Source organism: Larus michahellis, chromosome 1, assembly GCF_964199755.1.
Source record: "Larus michahellis chromosome 1, bLarMic1.1, whole genome shotgun sequence".
Lineage (NCBI taxonomy): Eukaryota > Metazoa > Chordata > Aves > Charadriiformes > Laridae > Larus > Larus michahellis.
In genome coordinates this window covers 61,390,729-61,411,512 of record NC_133896.1, presented here as the reverse complement: position 1 = coordinate 61,411,512, position 20,784 = coordinate 61,390,729, and the positions used below count along the sequence as shown (strand labels likewise).

Here is a 20,784-nt window from a genome sequence, read left to right as displayed (position 1 = left end):
GTAGGATCAACATCTACAAAAAATTTTTCAGATGATGGCTTCACAAAGGGTTTGCCTGCAAAAAACAACTCACACAGAACAGACATTTGGAGTTTGGGTGCATGAGTTCACCTAAGTGACTTGTGTCAAGATTTCAAGCAATAAATAAATCAGCCTCAGCCACTCTTAAACAATACGCTAACAAACACCCCACCCCTCATAGCTCTTAGTTCATCTTCTGAGTTACCTAGTCTCCAGTGTGTTCAATTATAAAAAATAGTAAAACCACTGAGCAACTTACCTGGGAAAACTGAGCAAAACTGGGATCAGCAAAAAGAGGCACATGTCCTAGCAGCTCATGGCAAATATCACTGCAGGAAAACATGACATCTGAATAACTTTAATTTAGAAGTCCAGCAATGCTGGATGAATGCCCTAGAGTCTGCACATAGGCAGGAGTGTAGTGCGTTTTCTCCTACTTGCAAACAATGCTCAGGACTCATGGGAAAATATTTTGCTCTGAAATTATTCTTGTGGTAGAAAAGCTTGCACACTCCAGGATTTTCAGTATTTTTATCATCATACATCCCTCAGAGGAAGGATGATGCATTATTTGTTTTTCCTTATGGAAGAAAACCACCCATTCAACTGCCCACCCACCTCAGGAAAGCCCAGAAAGAAAACACCCCACCAAAGAAAACATGGACTTTTCAGTCTCAAGGACAAGAAACCTGTTTAGATGGAGGTGAGGCTACTAAGACAGTTTACCATGGTGTCTACATGTACCTCAAGAGGTCAACTCCAGTCCCTGTTCAAGCTCAAAGGCTCCCACTGAGAGCTGGAAGCTCACCCTTCCTCAGGTAGGACTATTTCCATCACAAGCTGAAGTTGGCAGCTGGACAGGGATGTTTGGGAAAGAACTCACCTAAGGACTGCTAGATTTTTCAAAGACAGAGAAGTGATTAGGTAAGATGGAAAGAGGAGAGGGATAAGATGCTCCCAGCAAAGCCAGATCTGTGGCCTTCAGACATTTCAGCCTGGCTTTCTGCAGGATGAGAATGGGGTGTGCAGAAGCAAGGAGGAAAATCAGAAGAATGAGGGATAGAAAAATGGAGTGGAAAAGAGGTTGTGGGAAGAAGCATGAAGCAAAGAAATGGTAAGGGAAGGGAGGAAAAACCATAAAAATAGAAAGCAGAGGATGAAAATGGCAAGTGAAAAAGGACAATGGCCAGGGACAGAGAGAAACATTACAGCATAAAACTGAAAAAGAGAAGGGATCAATGATCTGGGCTTCCTTTATCTTGCTGCCAGAAGCTTGCTTGCAACATGTTGAGTCATTCCTGCACAAGATTTCACACCACTGTTTGGGTGCTAATAGCTAAGCTAAATGTCTTTGTACACTGCTCTATCGTGTCCCAGTCACCACACAAGCATGCTTTCAGTAGCAAAACTGTCTGATCAGTCCCATAAGAACTTGCAGAAGAGGACACAGCTTGTTAAAAAGACTAGAAATCTTCTGAATATGCTTTCAGAAGAGAGCAGCCGTTTGGCTGGTCTCCATTAGCTCTGTTCCCAGGAGTGCTTCAGAGTCCCACATGGTTATTATCAGTTGGGCTGATGCTGCTATTAGTCCGCTTCATCTTTACACACTTTCTGTGCCAAAGTACTTACGGCTCTGGTGTGTACATGGGTCTGGACGCATGGCGAATATACTGTGTAGAGTGAAATACTCGGAATGCCAGCCCAGCCAAGAAATCCCGAGAGGAGAGCAAACCTGCAACAGGACGCAGGCGAAATCCAGTGCAGGCTAAAAGGATAAAAAAATGGCATCTTAAAAACAGCTAGTGTGTTTGATTTATCCTTATCTGGACTCACAGTGGAAAAAGTTTGTTAATTGTTTTCTTTGCTCTCCCCATTAAACAGAGTTTAATTGTGAAAGAGCAGGGAATTTTCTACCCATGTGTACCACCATCACAGTATCTAAGCATCTGTACCACCGTACGCATGGAAGTTTTAGAGAGGGACCTTAGACATAGGTCGAGTGATGTGCCCAAGCACCACAGGGAGCCTGTGATAAAACAGGGACTGCTTTACCATCTCTGGAAGCACCACCCCCACTGACAGCTGAAGACTTTAATTTGATTTGGTTCTTTCATACACTTCAAACTTACTCTGCAAGAATTTTGAAATATCTTCAAGCTGGGGAATGTTGTCCTCCCGATAGCCACAGTACTTCTCCAGCAGTGGGAACACGTGGTTGTGTTCATAACAAGCATGAGTTGGATAAAGACTCTTCAGCTCCCTGAAGACAGTGCCCCATGTTTTCTTTTCTTCTTCTGTGTAGGTGACTCGAGGAATAGGTTGGCCACTGGAACAAAAATGAATACCCTCCAGCAACAGAGAAAATGTCCTATGCCATCAGCATCATACTCAGGAGCTTTACGTGGGCTGGCCAGGAGCTGCTGGTGCAGGAGAGGAGATGCCTTTGGTCTGATATGCAGGTGCAAAAGGAGCCTCACTTGCCCCTAGGCACAGGCTGGGAAGGACTCTACTGACCTCATCTGAGATACTTGCCTTTAGAAAATGACTTACATTATTATGGTAAAAATAAATCAGTGCTTATTTGGCTTATCAAGATGTTCTTCTAAAAATATTTGCTGGCTGTTAGTTTCAATTTATTTGCATTTCTAGATATGGAGCAGCTGTTGTATTTCTTGCTCTAATACACAATACATTAATTGTTTTGGTTACAACAGGGAAACCATCAGAAAACTGTTTCTTGGATGGGTAGAGAAATTCTGATCTGTGCTTCACGCTGTAATAGATGCAGACTCCAGTCAGTTCGACTTTTTATAATTGTAATGAGTAATTTTCAGTCAAATCCCACCCTTAGGCCTCTATGTGCTTAGCTCATGTTGGAGCTAGCAGGAATAAGACAATTACAAGCAATGTAGTTTGGCCTCCTGTGAATAGTCAATTCCTTAGCAATAATGATAGGGCCATAGGTGAATCCAGCAGCTTTGAGAAATCAAAGGGTTTTAAGTAACTTAATAGGGTTAACATCACTGCTGGAATAATACTGGAGCTTTACAAGCCCCAGAGACCCATTGTTAAACTCTTGATGACACCCCACCATCTCCCACTCCCTCATTTTTTCCTTGAGCCTCAGGGCAGCTCCTCTGGAGAGCTGTCATTTTCTGTCTCTCTGTATCAGCCCTCCTTGATCTATGGAGCTTTAAACTTCATGTTGAATTATGAGGATTGTTGGGGGATTGTTGTTCCTATAGCACTGTTAAGTAATCCTCAACCACCTTCCAGGGTTACAGGGGGAAGCTATGGTTTAAAAGCCTTTCAAATTTCAATTAAAAAAAAATCAGGGATCAACAGGGCCAGAAGCAAAGGAAGGAAGAGGGAAGAGGCAAGCTAAAAGCAAAGAAAAGAGAAGTCAGGGAAACTGAGCATTCAACAAAGACATTGGGTAAATGTATCAGGAGAGAAGGCAAAAGAGCAAAGGCAGAGTAGAGAGACAAACAGCAGGAGGAAAGAGGACAAAATAGGTGCAAAAGAAGGGACACAGAAGATTAAACTGATGGTGGGAAGAAGAGTACGAGACAAGGAACCACAGACCCACCTCACCTTTGTAGCTCGGTAGCACCTTCACAAGCTAAACATATTTGCCTTTTCAGATACTTCCAATGAAGACCAATAACTTTGGTTGTCCCTATCCTCCTGCCCAGTTCTCTGCATCTCTGTCCCTCCATGCTGGAGACACCCCCTTGACCTCTTCTCCCCACTGTAGACCCTGAAAGGCATGTCCGCCAGGTGTGGCACCCAGGGCAAAGGCTTCACAGATCCATCTGGGCCTTCCTGAATCAACACTCAAAGTCACAAAAAACACAGGCCTTCTTTCCAGGAGCCCCAGAAATAGGCTTTCGCACCCTACTTATCTACTCCATTACTGAAAGACCTAATTGGAACGTCCAAGAACTTCACACAAAAGTGCTTTTGGGACATAGGTGTAGGTCTGTATATGCTCTGTTTCCAATGTGCCTGAGGATCTGGATAACAGACTAAATATTACTTAAGTTACATCTTGGAATATAAGATGGTTTCAGTTTGGATTTTGGGGGCAGGGGGTGGTTAACATGTTTTTTGTTTGATTTCTGTGTAGGATTTAGTGAAAGCCTGCAAACTAGAGACCAGAATTTGCTATCTATTATGCAGGAAAAGTAAATCTTCTGTGGAATACCTATAAGTGGGCATTAAATGAGTCCACATCTGGCCACAAAGTCTTATCCAAATTTTCTAGCTATAAACTGGGATCCTGACTTTTTTCACCTGACTTTTTTCGCTTTCCATCAATCAGTCCAACTCTGTCTCTCATTTGTGATTAGATCATTAGCTCTTTGGCTCAGGGACTCTTTTCATCACAATGCTGTGCAAAGTGGAGCCCTAAATGTATAACATATGTTACTTTATCCTTTGCAATTACAATTTTTACCAGTCTCAGCAAGAATCAGGCCCAGTAGTACTGATGTGAATGTGTGAGTGGCTCTGGGAACAGAATTTTATCTCCTCCAGATTTGATCACTGAAAGCAATCAAGCAAGCCTGTTCTAACTGAATTTATCATCTCTATTCATTTATTTTTCTTGGGAAATGAGAGCCCAAATTGCTGATTGCAGCTGGGTCAGACATGATAAAAGTAGAGTATCAGGCGCTGGATTAGCATCAGAACCATAAGTTATTCATTATTTTAATAGTGTATGCAGCTCCTGCTTTAATGTAAATGATAGGCACTCCTCCTCCAGCCCTGGTTTAATGGGGAGAATACCAGAAGCGGCTTTATTCAGCGCTCAGGTCTTTGTAGTAGCAATGGAGTCTGCTGATCAATTAGACAACAAAGCTGGGGAAGAGGGGTGTTGTGGGGAAAGAAGGGAGGCGATGTTCTCTTCTGAATGTGTGCCTGGAACAATTTACTTTTGTTTTACTGTGATTTGAGGATAAATGGATGAAGAGGAAGATTTAAACACATGGCAGAGAAAAGCCAACAGCAGGAGGAGGCTTGTGGGATTGCCAGCAGGGTGAGAGCCCTAGGAGAGACCAGGAGATGTGGGCTTGCTTTCTGCCCATGCCCTAAGCACTCACTGTTTGTAGTTGTAGGCAATATCCGCAAACTCCTTCCTCCGGGCCCGGTACACAGGATCTTTGAACCCCTAAAGAGAAACAGTGATGGTCAGTCCCTGTGTAAGTACAGGGGTGAACAGACTTCCTCTCACCGAGCATCCTGGGGCACGGCTGGTGCAGTCCAAGAAGTGCAGCAGGGTGAATGGGGAATTTTCCTCCATCCTGCCCAGTTCCACTCACGTAGGGCACCACTCCTTCCTGGCTGTGGGGCCACCAGAGCAGCCATTCAGCCATAGCCTCGCAGCACCTCTCACCCCCAAAGTCCTTTCATTTTCTCATTTCCCCTTGCTACAACAAAGGGAAACAAGCTCCTTTAGAGCGCTAATAAGTTGCAAGAGCATTGCGCTGAAGTAACAGCACTCGGTTAACCATGTCCTACTGGTTTGTCATGAAGCTTCTTGCAATTCCTGGCACAGCTGGGCTTATCTAGAGGAGCAGAGTTAAACCACATTAGAAACACCCTCATTAACTCAGTCAGACTTTTTAGGTGGATTTTCAGCATGAACCACACTTAAAGGTGCTCATTTTCAAACTGTCAGAAGAACAGTAGGCACTTAGCAGGCCAAAAAGCCCTATTTGCACTACAAATTCAACCATTTGAGATGGTTTAATTACTACAGAGAATGTCTAATAGACCTTGTGGTTGGGAGCTTGACCTTTGCAGCTAATTACCAATAAAACCACGGATAAGAAAGATAATGTCTAAATCTTCATCTAGGATAACCATTCTCCTATCCCAGACTAAAAGTTCCTTGGGGTTAGGAGTGTCTTCTCCACCTAGAGCGGAGAAGTCTCCTTCCAAGCTAGGACACACTTCTGTGGGGCAAATAGCAACAACTCACTGGGCACTGCGGCAGCTCGTGAATGCATCTCAGTGGTGCACAGCACAACTGGACTGAGGGGACACAAAACACAACCAAGTACAGGAGGCAGCTGACATAAGAGTGGAGATTGAAGAGCGTGAGTCAAAAAGGCCTAAAAAATGTGCTGTCCAAGATTAACCTGGCATAGACGTATTTGTGATTAAATCCTATATCACTTAACTACCAAAAACACAGGCTCCTTTAATTTCTCATTTTCTGCACTCTATGTACTGTCACACCTACTTACTCCAGCAGCTGGGTTTCCTTTTTAAGGCATAAACTGTTCACTAATTCTAGGAACTGGAGCAGAGAGGCTTCATTCCTTTTAATATCCTTTTTTTGTTGTTGTTGGTTTCTTTTTTTCAAATACAATCTTGGTCTATTCCCACATGACACACAAGGGGGCCATTGACTCAGTGTATCTCCTTTCATTCTGCTTTTCATATGACCACACTGAACATCATGAATCATTGTACATGATACATAACACATCTCGAATTAAGCAATAGGTAGTGAATGACTAATCACCCCATCTCAATTAAACTAATAGCAGCAATTTTTGTTGCACTGCATGTAATTTATTTATAATCACCCTATCTCAATTAAACTAATAGCAGCAATTTCTGTTGCACTGCATGGAACTCAGTGTGTTTTGACAAATGAAAATAAGTTGTTGTTTGCTTGGAGAGGGAATAGAGGCAGAAAGTATTCTTGTATCTGGAAGAGCTGAAAAACCACTGAATAATTTTTTTTTTTTTATCAGCTAGGCCAACGAACAAAACTTTCTGACCCTACCATTTAAACCACAAATTTTTTGAAACAAGGACCTTTTCTTTTGTTGTGTCTTGCCATGCAAGAATCATGTCAGATTTAACAACCACATAACAAGGCACTAAACTCAATCGTGTGTATGTAATCAAGGATGAAAAAAACAGTATTCCTATCTCTGGGCGATGATATGTTGCTTCTGAAGTTTTTGTTACTAGTGATTCACAAAATGAGTCTGAAGTCACCACATCAGTCACCTGGGAAAACTAGAAGTGTCCTTGTGGTGGCCCTGTGGTCTGGTGACCACTATGATTTTTAAGGTCTCCTGGTATTTGCTCAAATTAAAGCAACCTTTGGTTTGATTTACTTGATAACCAGGGATTTGGGCTGATTCTAACCCTATAAATGTGGTACCCTTCTTGTCCTATAACAAGGGGTTAGTCTATACAGACTTAGTCTATAGACTTAGTCTACTAGATCTGTCTTAAAGAAGAGCAAATGTAAATGAGAGAAACACCTGTGCCAATAACATCTCTCCTGATAAAAAATAAAGCTCTATTTCTTACAGGATGATCAGCATCCAGTTCTGCTCCATAGCTTAGGATCTGATTGGCAAACCTGTCCAGCTCCTGGATACTTCTTGGGAACCATGGCACTGCAAAACAGAAAAGAAAGAGAGACTGGTATGCTTCTTCATTACCTGATTTGGGGCCTTCTTTGAGTCTTCACATCTTTTAATCATGAATGTGAACAAACATACACAACAGGCTAAACTCTTTGGGCAGCGATGACCTTTCCCTGTAGTAGGAGGCAAGAGAAAACCGTGCAAGTTGTCTTGAATTTCTAGCTGGTTTGCACTGTTGGAAGAATACAGAGCATCAGGAATGTCTAGCCCTTGGCACAGAGCTGGCTTGTAATGTTTATGATTTTCTGTTTATTATGCTGGTGTCTTCGCTTACCAAAATGTAGGATTTTTTCCAGAGTATCCTTCCTTTCGCAGTAGCTAGAATCAGTGATTTCAAAGGACCAGCAAGAAATCCCACACCAAGAAGGGACCCTCTGAAAATCTTTTTCTAAGACCTACTTGGTGGCCTCACTGAAGCTAGGATGCTGAAATAAAATGATAAATGGCACCCTAATACCTCAGACGAGCATTGTATTTCTGCAGTCATTATACAATAATGCATTCTTTTAATTAACATTCTGAGCCTGGTTCTCTGTTGCCTTGTAACTCACACACTATACACACTGCCTACAGCACAGCCAGGGTATGAAATGGGACCACACTGACTACACAGCATGTAATGCCTGTGTGGCCCTCCCTTTGCAGAAGGACATAAGGTGGAAGGCAAGGAAGAACCACAGAGCTTTCCAGATACAATGTGTTCAGATAGAGGAAGGCAAGTGTCTTCATGACAATTGCACTATGAGGAGACGTTCTTTGCAGCTTGTGAGGTACATGGAGCAGTCATCCCAGGTCAGACCTCCTTCCTGGAGCCACGAGTGAGTTCACCCAGCAGTCCAGGCAGTCCCCTGCCACTTGTTCCCCCAACAGCAAGAGGCCTAGCACACACATATAATGGCTGTACCGGGCTGCAGCCCCTTCTTCCATCTCCTCCAGGAGGATCCAGTTGCATACCAAGCCAGAGACCACCCTGTCAGCCACCCCTGGGCCTGGCTACCCCAGCCCTCTGCGACACTGAGAAAGGGAAACTCAGTGGAGGGAGTGCAGGGACCGTGGGCCCTTTCCCCTCCCTTGCCTCATCATTGCTTCAGGAAGTGCGCCAGTAGGTACCACCACTAGGTACCACTGGCAGCTGGGCACATCTTGGGAGCTGCCAGTGCTGCTGGGTTCAGTTTGCTTGGGTTTCCCTTCTGCTGCCCTATTCTTACATTTTTGGCCCTTTGACCCTAGCTGCCTTTGACCCCTGCTTCTCACAAATAGAACTAATTGCTCTCTGAGCCCATGTACACATCTATCTCCAGCAGACTCTGCAGCGCTGAGCTCTATCATTTCTTTACATATGGTATGAAAAATTACTCCCTTTTGCTTTAAACTTATTTCCTTTGATGTTAATTAGCTCCTGCATACAAACAAAATTTATTGTTGTTCACCTCCTCCAGGACACCTAGGATTTTATAGCTCCCTGTCAGATCCTCTGTCTACCATCCATCTTCCTGGCTGGGACTTTGCCTGTGTTTTTCAGGCACAGGAACCTTCAGCATTCTCATCACGTCTCTCCACACCACTTCCAGTTCTACCATATTTTTTCTAAGGAAAGGGCACAAGACCTACATTTACAGATGTACCCCATGTTCAGGCCATGCAATCATGTCCCCTATGCTCCCCACACTGAGTACAAGTCAACAACACGGACTTCAAGGCTAATATCACCCAAAGGTCTGCTGATCCAAGCCCAGGGACTCTCCGCAGTCTACCAATGTTTGCAGTTCGTTTAGTGACTTTCTTGCATGAATGGATGTCGCTTGCTCAGTCAGTGCTTGGAAAACAGCTCGTTCCCTTGTGTGGCTCTGCTCAGCTGGGAGCACTGTCACTCAGCCATACCTCCCCATCTGATTTTGGGGTTTGTGCCAAGTGAACCTGATCCCCAGCCGGCAGCTGCTGCATGAGCTCCCTGCAGTGCCTTGCTGATGGGGCTCATCCCAGATCTGATGGACCACCTACGGGATAAGAGGATCACTCTGTCTCCAGGACTATTCAGCCTTGCTTTCTGCTGAGCCTAACAACACGGAGGGCACTTGTGGCGCTGGGTTTCTGCGAGGCACCTGCACAGAGGGGCCGGAGCAACAGCAGCAGATTTACGGGGCACGCTTTGGGCGGCTGAATCTCAGCCCCACGCAGAGTGCTCACTTCCCCTGACCTACTGTCCCACCAACAGCCTGGCTCCATCCAACACTCCCACTGGCAGGTCAGGGAGAGCAGGCAGCTGGTGGCTGCCAGCCGGGAGAGGTCCCGGTCTACCCGGGCTGCAGAGACCCGTCCCGGCGGCTCGACAACGCTCCCGGCTGTGCCTCCCCTTCTCCCGCAAGGTGGGTTTTGGTCCCCCACTTTCCGAGCTGCGCGCTCTTCTGCTTTGCCCTAAAAGACAGACCTGAACAAGTCACTAGGTGGCAGCAGCAGCCCCAGGAAGATCTCTAAATGACTATTTGCTGGGTGTACCTCCAGCTCTCCAGTTTCTCCAGAAATACTCTCTCACCTGGCTGTTAGCAACCTTCCTGCACCTCCAACCCCTTGAGTTAAACTAGTGAGTAGGAAAAGGTGTGTGTGAGTCCTAGAGAGGAGTCACTACTCCCATCACGTGAAGAGTGAGCACACCCAGCCACCCTGCCCTATTTTCTATGTGGGCAGCCGGGCACCAGGTTTATCTCCTAGCTCTGCCACTGAGCTTTGCATGATGGTGGGGCAATCGCTTCACTGTTTTGTGTTTCAGACTCCCCACTGTCTGCTTGGGGTGAGGCACACTGATAACATGTTTTTGGATCAGGCACTGGAAAAAAAAAAAACTGTCTGGCAGCCCCACAGCAAAGGATTTGTCAGTGTTAGAGGGAATAACCGCTATTCTCAGGGATGCACCATGACCTGGAGGGTCCAGGCTGTGCAGACACACTGGTGGGGGATGAAGTCTGCAGAGGATTTCAGCAGTGATGTCTGTAGGGTTTTGCTGCCCTGAATCAGAAAGGTCTAGGTGGGCAGGGTTTGAATCATTACAACTTCAAGAAAGGATAAAATGGATATATAATAATGACTTACTTTTGTTAAATATATTTTATTCTCAAGATTCCCAAAGTACTTGGTGCAGAGGTCATGATAAACTCTGGGACAGACTGACCCCCGGGCTGATGCAGTGCCAGCCCCAGGCATGGAGAGGAGTGGCTTGTATTTCCCCTACGTAGGAGCAGCACTTTATCTTCTAGGCATGCAGCCCCTATAGGTACCTGACATATTTTCAGCAGATCTCTGCTTTCCTCCCAGGTCCCCCCAGAGACCGGCGGTAGCTACGAGAAAGCAGCTCTGAACTCGCAGGGCTGGATGGAAGAGGCAGGCTGCCAAAGGGAAATCCTGAGGATGCTTGGTGCTATTTGCACCAGCGTAGCTGATGTTAAGTCGGGTCCTGGAAAGTTCTGAGCCTTCTCAGCTCTCATGGAAACAAGAACCAAAGGTCCTGAGCACAGCCCAGGGCAGGCCCTGCACCAAGTCTTTACAGCCCTTGCACCAGGTACCAGGGTGCAAAAGGGCTACTGAGTCTTCTGCCTAGCTGTGCTGTGCCAGGAGGCTGTCCCCAACCCTCCCAGCAACTATTTAAAAGATCAAATCGAATTACCCCCTGGCTGAATCTATCCCATATTTTGTTTGCAGCATCCTCCTCCAGCCCGTTCACCAGACTCGCTGTCTGTCTGCATGGCCATTAATGAATTGCCAGGGCAAGCTGTTGCAACACTGGGCCTCTGTGAAGGTTTGAGGAGCAAACGTGGGCTGATCAGTAATAAATATTGATTTGTCTGTAAGTGAAACAGCAGCATTTATGGGATCGTGCTGGACACCCAAGTGGTGACCAAATTACCATGGGGTCAAATGCTTAGCAGAATGCTAATAAGCCATTTATATGAGAGGCAGCAAAGCAGGGGCAGCGAGAACTTCTGCAGAACTCCTCCATTCGGACCATTGTGAGGAGGGTCAAAGACAGGTCTATGCAATTTATAGCAGTTCGAGGGCCAGGTTTAGCCCTTTTTTAAATAGTCCCAAATGCTTTGACCAGCCTCAGGGTTTAGCAAACAAGGCCCCTACAGAACCTCAGCTCACAGTCTGTCTCAGAAATGCAATAAATTGTCTGCATTTCCCTAATGTTGCAAGAGAATAATATTTAATTTTGTTTATTCATAGGCTCCGAGAGGACTGCAGATACACAGCTTGTTTCCAAAAAGAGCCATGAAGAGATGCACTGTGTTTTCACAATAAGTCTTTCCATCTCTACAAAGGGCTTTTGGCCTAGTGACTGCTAGCCCATCTCATCTGAAGCTCTAAAACTACCTTTGGATTTAGAGTGTTTTGCTGGCCTGCTCTCAGCTAAAATTACATTGTTGATCCAAATCTGGTATTTTAAACTGTTTGCATCTGTCATTATATTTTGCATTTAATTGAGAAAAGACCCTAAAAGCAGTTAAAGTGACCAGACAAAAAAAATAATTGAAAAAGCCATTCATTTATCCCTTGCCCAATAAAGCACATACACACGTGTTTAACACTGAACTATACAGAAGGGGCAGAATACAGAAATTTCCTCTGACTGTCCGCAAAGCAGTGCACTGCCAAAGAATGGCACTTCCTACAGGAAACTGAGCAAAATGTTTGGGGTTTTTTTCTCAAATAATGAGCATGAGCCAAATGAATCCTTAGCAAGGAAGGGCTGAGAGCATCTTTAGGCAGCAGTGAAAGAATCCGTCCCATGGAAGCCCAGATTGCCTCCAGGAGAAAACCTTCCCAGACTTTACCTGCACACTAAGAAGAGTGCGACAGTATCTCCATAAACCACATTTCTGAGATTTTGCTCCCTGGAGGCATATTGTTCGTGTTATATATTTTAGGAATAAAATTTCACAGAAGTGCATCTGTGGATTATGACCAGATTTGCCAGGAAGATACATTAGAAAGGCAAGCTGATCTAAAAGGCACCATGAGGCCTGTTATTTGTTAATGCCACCACTGGTAAAGGACAGCATCTTACCACACTTCTGCAGCTCAGGCTGCTCCCATCTCACTCTGCCCTTGTAGCTGCCTCAGCCCAGAATTTGCCACCCACAGTTCATCCCCTAAGCAGGGCTTGTTCGACCTTTCAAAATATGGCTCTTCAGGGATTTCAGTTTGACTGGACCCTTACTACTCATGAGAGAAGTTGAAATTGAAAAAAAAAAAAAAAAATAAAAAGAGAAAGAGCAAAAAAGCAAAAAGAAATATCAATCTTCCTCTCTTTCCTTGGCAATAAATTGCTCCCACTTTATACTGTTTCTGAATTACTGAAACTAACAAACAAACACAAGTTAACCTCTCAGACAGAAGGGGATCAAGTTCTTTTCTGCAGCACTGACAGGATAATCTAGTTTAAAAAACCTTTGATCAACCCAGTAACATGCAGTGAAATCCTAATCCTACAGCTGACCAGGGGAGTTTTGACTTCTGTGAGGTCAGAATTTCACCCACAAGCCTTTCTTGGCTGATTTTGAGAGTTGCATCTCTATCCGACTCTGACCTATGCTTATACAGATTTATTATTTAATGAAGTTTATTACTAACTTCTTAATAATAATTAGAAAAATGAAAGTAATGGCAAGCCTTGCTAGGGCCTGTAGCTTTCTTCTGGAAATAAAGCAGCCCCCAAAAGAGAACCTCTTTGATTTGATGTGATCATAAATCACCTAATCAACCTTTTGTCCCTTCGTCTTATGAATGGAGAGAACAGACTCCAAAGAGTATCTGCCTTCTTCTTTTTCATCTTCAAATGTAATGTCATGGGTAGGACACAAAGGAAATGGTAAAAGGATTACCAGCACTGAGCTCAAGAAGGTATTAATGTCCTTTCATGTTGTTCCTAGGAAGGAAGAGGAAGATCCAGACCTAAAGTATTTAAAGTCTGAAATCCTATTAAAATCACATCTGTTATCTGAAGAGGCATTCAAGTATGTCTCACACTGGATGCTATGCAGCCACCACTGTACTGAGAAGCCTCAACTCCAGCAAAATTCTCGGTATTAGGAGCACGGACAACTCACAAAGTCTTTCCTTATTTCCCTCTGAAGGCAGAATTACAACTGACCTCCCTGGGATTTCTTGCAGGAATCGAGATTTATTCCTGCTCCGACCAAAGTGGGTGGCAGAGCCTCTCTAGTTTCAACAGCAGGAGTGAGGGGCATCCACAAGCCCAAAAAGTGGAGAGGCAGATGGGTGGTGTTGGACTCACATGCACCTGTGTGAAGAAGAGTGGGCAGCGGGGGGGTTTCTCAGGGGAGTTGATCTACCATCTACAAGCCAAGTCCATGCATAGAGCTGCAGATTTTGCTGGAAAAGTTTGATGCTTTAAATTGTGATCAGGTTTATGTGCAGTTTTTGAGTCAGGGCAGACAGTAACTAGACAGATGTAGTGCATCCCACATAGCGATCCTCGTTGTCTCTCTTCTTCTAAGTTCTCATGTGGGCAGATAACGTAGGAAAAGGATAAAAGTGTACAAGCCCAGTAGTGGCTTTCAGTGCTCAGTGGTCCAAAGCCTATGGGATGGTAGTCAGAGATTCAGGGGACATGTCATTGGGCTTGATAAGCTAACCAATTTGTATTAAATGTGGTGGCATGGGTCCCACCTGCACCCCTGTTACTCCTTCAGGTTACAGGTGTGTATCAAGAACAAAAGTTGCCACCCTGCATAACTTGCCAAAAAGCTGTGTATATAAATGCTGCTTATTTTAAAACAGGGAAGAGGCTCAGAGTAGAAAATAGATGCACCTACAGCTTCCTGAACCATTGCTTAGAGATTTACAAGTTGAGCCTTTAGCCTGTAACTCCAATCATTCTTTGATCCCTGTTAGCTTCTGCAGGTAGTGTAACAAGCTACCACAACAAGACTGTCTTTAAGAGACTGTGAGTGCTGCCAACCAAGCAGACAGATGACAACACAGCAGCATAACATCAGTTCCCAGGAGACCTAGTCAAAAGCATGGCAAAAGATGGACCATGGCAGTTTACACTGAGAGAAAATCTCCAAATGAAAAAGCTTACAAATAGGTGAAATAGGCAAAGGAACAGAAATGCAGCCATACAGATCCAAGAGGAACTCCTTTGCTACAGGAAAATGAATTCATTTTAGTATGTGATGTAAATATTCCTTGTCAATATTATCACTGTCAGTGTATCCTTACCAGTGTCCTTCTTCTTTGTTCGTGAAAGCTCATGGACTGTTGCGCCGATATCATTTCTCAAGGACTTGATGATCTTGTCCAGCGCTGGGACATTCTTGCCTTCCAAGTTAATGAAGAATTCATACTCATCTTTGTTGAGACGGGAGGGTCGTGACTCAATGTGGGTCAGGTTTATACCTTTTTCCTGTAAGAAAGAGAGATTTTGGTCCCACGGGACTTGGGGAAGAAATATGACATAAAGACTAGCTAAAATTCATGTGTCAATCAACAACCCATACTATACAATCCAAATAACTCAAAAGTAGAAACTTGCCTCTGGCAGCCACTGAACTGAGGGCTTTCAGAACAAGGAGAGAGACAAAAAGAAAGAATGAGAAGGATGAGGGATTCACCCTTGTGCAGGTCACCAACATAAAGCCTATGCACTACACAAACCTTTGAAAAAGGTGGAAGCAGGGTACAAGTGGCAAACAGGCTTTGTATTGTAAATGGTGACTCCAGTACCGCAAGTACATAATGGCAGCTTGTCCATGGGGATCAACACGGGAAGTAAGCATTCCACCTGGAGAGAACCCTCTCAATAGAAAGTGAATGCTGCATTTATGAGCATCTTAAAAGAAGGTTGAAAAAGCAAGCAGCTGAGCACCCTGTGAGATAAGCTTCTGCCAAGCCACCGCACAGTCACCTGCAACGCCACCTGCACAGTTTCCAGGGCTGCGAGCAGGTGTTGGGCAGACATCCAAAGGGAAACGTAGACCTACACCAAAAAGGTAACCCAGGTTTGTGCAAATAAAAACGTGGGTGTTTTAAATCACAGAATCACTACATCACAGAATCACAGAGTTGCTAAGGTTGGATGGCGCCTCTGAGATCTTCTAGGCCAACATTCTGCTCAGTCAAGGTCCTGTCGAGTTTTAAGTATCTGTACCACAACCTCTCGGGGCAACTGCTCCAGAATCTGATCGCTCTCACAGCAAAGAAGTCTTTTCTTTAGCACAGACATTCAAATTCCATCTCCAAATATCTTCACTGAGTAGCAACAGTGCCTCCTAGCTCTGAAGAAAAGGATCATTGGCAACTATAGTCTTTATGACTATGGCCAGTGGGTACCTGATCTCAGACATGCCACCATGTCAATGTGTAAAGCAACAAGTAGCTAAAAATCCTGTTTTCCCAGTCACTGAAACAGAAGTCCAGGAAAACCTACCTCAGTTTATCTGAGCTCAAATGTTTTCAAAGCACAGTAATTTGAATATGAAAATATTACTTTCTTTTTTTGGTTGTTTTTTGAAAAAAACCTTTTAAATAGATTTCAGTTGGTGCTGATGTTACCGCCTGACCTTCCTGTCAGGCTCGCACTGTCGCCATGCCACGGCATGCTGAGGCCAGGTCTGGGCTTCTGTCCTCTGGGAGGAACAGACAAACCCCTGGTGGAAATTTGGGCCTGAAGATCAACCCCAGAAAAGTCAGAGGAGCTGACACACGGCACTTGTCAGCCCTGGAGAAGTTTTTGTTTTGCTGCTTTCGGGCTTAAGAAGACCCCAAACTACACGGGGTGAAATGATGGCCCTGCTGGTGTCGGTCAAACCCCCTGCTGCAGTGGGGTCAGGATTTCATCCATGAAGAAATGCTGTGAGGACCTACTTGTGACCTACAGGGAAGAAAGAGGGAGGCTTTTTATCTGTACCTCCCTCCAGTTTGAGCTTCTCAAGCCCTTTACAGTTTTCTTTGCTACTCTCAGTGCTTGCACAGCACAGGGGGGCATCTGGCCATCAGCGGCAAAAGCCTCATTCACTCCACCACAAAAGGCAGTTTATTACTTGGTAGGAAACAGCATGCACGTCATTCCTCTGTTTCCTGAGTGTCGCACACTACAGATGAACTTAAATTGTTTGGCTAGATACCAATACAATAAGTTGAAAAGGTCAAAAGCCCATTCGCCAACTGCTGCTCTTGAGAGATGCTGCCCTCGCGGGGCCGTCGGGGGGGGGACAGAATGGCCGCCTCTGTCCTGGGCCCCGCGGACAATTTGTTTTAGGCCTCCAAAACCCCCATTTCACAAACAGACCGCACATTGTACCCTCCACTCGTTGAGGAGCAGGGAGGTGGGGCAAATGACTCGGGGCTGGAAAGCTTTTGACGGAGAGCAGGCGCGGGGTGCTGCCGGCCCCTTGGCTGCGGCCGCACCATGGAGTGCAGTGCGGTAACCTGGGGCTGGCAGGACAAGCCCAGGGCCATCCTCACAAAGGTGGGGAGCACGTGTGAAATCTCCCCCTGTCAAAGTCTCGGCTCAGGCACACTGGGGTGCTGCTTTACTTTCACCTTGCATGGATGTGTTGGGCTGTTGTATTCTGCCTCTGTGTAGATTCATGGGGGAATGGGGTCCTGGGCACTGGTGGGCTTTCTACTTCTTGCAGAGGCTGTGATAACATGGACCTCTCTTCAGTGGCAGTTATCTCCTGCTTCCCTCCCCCTCCCACAAGTCTTCATCCCTGCCTCAGCATCCTTCCCCTTGTAGATAGCAGAGCTGTTTGAGAGATCACACGGGTACCTCAACAATATCCTTTGGTTTTGTTTTTTTTTCTAGGTGACTTTTCTGCTGTACCAGCTCTCCAACCTGGCTCAGCAAGCAACTGCACAGACAGTGGTGCCCACAAAATGAAAGGAGTGATGCAGGTGTTGGGAATGAGGAGACAAGCTGCAGGGTGGGCACAAGGCATGCTTAAGGCAGCAGGAGCATCAATGCCTCCCAAAGTATTGCCACAACCTAAGAGAGTGGGAAAAATTTAAAAAAAAAAAAAAAAAGACAGGGAAGGAGGAAGGAGCTCATGGAGAGAGTCGCCTCCTTTCTTACACCCGAGATAAGCAGACAGGTTCCCGCAGAGCGTGAAGCTGGTTTGCTGTTTATTTGAGGGGTGCCTGCAGCTCAGCAATGGGCAGAGCTGACCTATTACCTCTTTGTGCTGAGGCTTCAGGACCTTGCGGCAGAGAAGCTGAAGGGAGAAGCCTTCTGGTGACTGTTGTCAAAGCAAGAATTCAGCAGCACTCGTCCAGCTCCCTGAACTGGCATTCTTGGAGAAACATGCTCTCACATGCCGTGCCTTGCTACTAAGCCCCGAATTTCAAAATATTTACAGTGGCTCTGTTACTAGAGTTGCTTTACAAATCTCAATTTCATTCTAGTCCAACTACTCCATCTAGTGTTTAATCTTCATAGTTTCACATTTTTCAAAACTTTTGTATCAGTATTGCCAAATCTTGTAATTGACTCAGGTTTCCCACAGTAGTTGACGCTTTATTTAAAGCTCCAACTTCTGGAGACAAATGGTTACCTGAGAAAGGAGAATGGGGGCATTTTTTTGGTTTAGTTGCTTATTTTTAGTCTCTCTGCATTTTTTTTTATTAGAGCTTGAAATGTTGACAATGAATGTCCTCAACAGACAGCTAATAAAAATTCTGTATTTATTTTATGGGACTTCATGATTTCTGAGCTATTTTTTTGTTGATGGAACCTAACTCCTAACCTGACTGGTTTTGAAAACTGTCACATGTTTTTGGCTGGATTCAAACCTGAACTATTAACATTGGTGCCTTCTGCCTTTCCTATTTTAGAGCTGGTAGGAATCAGATGAGCCCATGGCTTGAGATTAGGCGTGCCTTTGATGAATTCACCCCATCATCCACTGCAGCTGCAAAGAACTTGCAGCAGGTTGGTGCTTCCCCACTTCTTCTCAGATTTATGACCAGAATAGAGGTTGATTTTCTCCTGCACGATCTATCATACAACCACGTATCTGCTGGGGTGCTTCTCTATTGGTAGAGGAGGGGTAACTGTTCACCTTGCATTTATTTCATAGCAGACCATTTCTAATATACTTTTTAGCAAGTATTAGCAATTCAGAACATAATTTCCCTTGAGGGCTGAGGTGTAACACCTAATGGAGATCACAGGAGTATGGTACTGCCAGATGCCTTGAAGTTAGCAGAAGTCACTCCAAATTTCTTGCTTGTTTTTCTTTAAACCTCCGCTCCTGAGGGTGACAAATCTCAACTTCCATTATTTGGATATCCAAGGTAACTGTGTCTCTATCACTCCCCATTAGAGAAATAAGTCTCAAGACATATTCTCAGAGCTCAAAACTCAAGTTAGAACAAAGTCCATTTTGTGTAAGTCATGATTTTTGAATGACAGGGGTTAGTGATACAGATATCAATTTACAGCAGAGGCAATGGTGAATGCAGGAGGAGATTGCACATCTCCCTTCCCGCCATACCCCATAGTGCTGGTTCTCAGCCTTGGCTCCATCTCAGAGGCTGTGAAGCAGCTCCGGCCCCTTCCCCAGGTTATTCCAGTTATGCCATCCCAACTGAGTGTCTCCTGCGCTGCAGCTGCCCCACATGGGTGGGATCAAACCAGACTGGTGTTACAGTATGTCGGCAGTCTTGCAGAGGTCACCGCCAAGAGAGTTTAGTCTTACCCTCAGAGAGTTTAACGGCCTGATCACTGGAAAAGAAAAGTTGTGTTTTCATAGCTACATGGTGAAGCATTCAGTGGAGATGGATGTTTTCTGGGAATACACTTCCCATGGCATTCATAAGTCCTTCTGTTTAAGCATTACTAAATGCTCCTGTACATGGTTGCTAAAACTAAGTACAGCTGTGAAATCCATCAGCGGCTTGTTCTCATTCATGACTGTTGTCATTAAGCAAGTTTGCCTTCATCAGGAGACCCCGTATTGTTACCAGATGAAGAACCATCGGCAGTGTTACTGTGCTGCTGATCAACATGCAGTGAGAACTTGGGTGAAATCTCCCAAAACAAGGATTTACTTGCACTTTCCTGATACAAAAAAAAAAAAAGAAAAAAAAAGTGGCATGTTCTTTTAACCCTTGTCGCAGGCTAGTTCAGGGCTTTCTGAAGGAGGACACTTTCAGAAGCACAAGTAGAAACTCGGTGTCTAATTTTCACAGGAGATCAGGGGAGTTAGGAAGTTACAGCGATGCCTTCAGATGTAGTTTCCCAAAGGCAAATATCTGGTTCCGCTTTACTGTCTAAGGGCCTGCTTCTCAGCTGAAGAAGGTGCTTCCCCATCTTCTTCACACCTGCTAGGGTATTCCTCACATGACAAGCTCACAGAAGCAACGGGACCCAGACCTGGCCCCAGCCAGAAAATATCTCCAGAGGGCAGCTGGCCCTAGAGCAGCCCCTGGTGTCCATCACTCCGCAATTATGCTCCAACCCTAAAGTTCAGTGTGAGGCACTCAGCACTATCTAGCCACAAAACACGTGGAGCAGGACAAAACAAAAAGCATATGTGACAGCATTTGGCACCACAAAAGCACCTAGCAAGAGGACACTCCTCTCTTTAAACTCATGTTGGTTTACTAGATCATGGAGTCCTGCTCTCCTGGCCCTGGAAAGAGAAGAGCTCAGACTGAGGACACAGATTTGGAGCAGTGAGTTCAGGTTAACAAAATGACTGTAGCTGTGCATATGCATACTGTGATGAAAAAAAAAGTCTCTTGGTAGAGGCATGCCAGGCCTGTTCACCTATCACTGCGGACATCTCCAACACACCCCCTGGCCAAAGTGGCTGCTCGCTTCTCCTGATTTGGAAACAACCCAAAACACTGCAGAGCCAATACCTTCCCAAGGGACAAAGAGATAACAGTCCCTTTGGACTTTCTGTTGAATAAAGTAAGCTCCTAAACAGAAAAACAGAGCAGTCGTCTTTGTTGATTATAAAAAATGCAGCGTCTCATTTAGTACAGCCTGTTACTCCCATCCAGTCCTCCCCCGAAGAAGCAACTTACTGTGGGAGCAGGAGTACTACTCAGTGCAAATCCATAGGGCTGCTTTTGAGCTAGAGCCCTACCCACTGTGAGTAATACCACTGACGGCTGGACCTTGTACTGAAGTCCTGCTCTGTATTTGGGAAGGTCACGTCAGCGAAGAGAAGATGGAAGCCTCCTCTCTGAGAACGTGTTGAGCAAGCTTGTAATGTATTCCAGCCCAATGTTTGCCACATACTACAGCTGACGCATCTTCTACTACTTGTAAAGA

General features: G+C 45.1%; 1 protein-coding gene across 5 annotated transcripts in view; it reads right to left on the bottom strand.

Annotated features, from left to right (window-relative positions):
• Window positions 1-20,784, bottom strand: part of PAH (phenylalanine hydroxylase) — a 52,050-nt gene that overhangs the window by 11,472 nt on the left and 19,794 nt on the right. For all 5 annotated transcript variants that reach the window (XM_074581554.1, XM_074581576.1, XM_074581584.1 and 2 more), the window contains 6 exons: window positions 14,721-14,904; window positions 7,363-7,451; window positions 5,127-5,194; window positions 2,151-2,347; window positions 1,651-1,786; window positions 281-350 (listed from right to left, as the gene is read on the bottom strand). In XM_074581554.1, coding sequence (XP_074437655.1) covers window positions 281-350; window positions 1,651-1,786; window positions 2,151-2,347; window positions 5,127-5,194; window positions 7,363-7,451; window positions 14,721-14,904 — 744 coding nt within the window. The remainder of the gene's footprint in view (window positions 1-280; window positions 351-1,650; window positions 1,787-2,150; window positions 2,348-5,126; window positions 5,195-7,362; window positions 7,452-14,720; window positions 14,905-20,784) is intronic.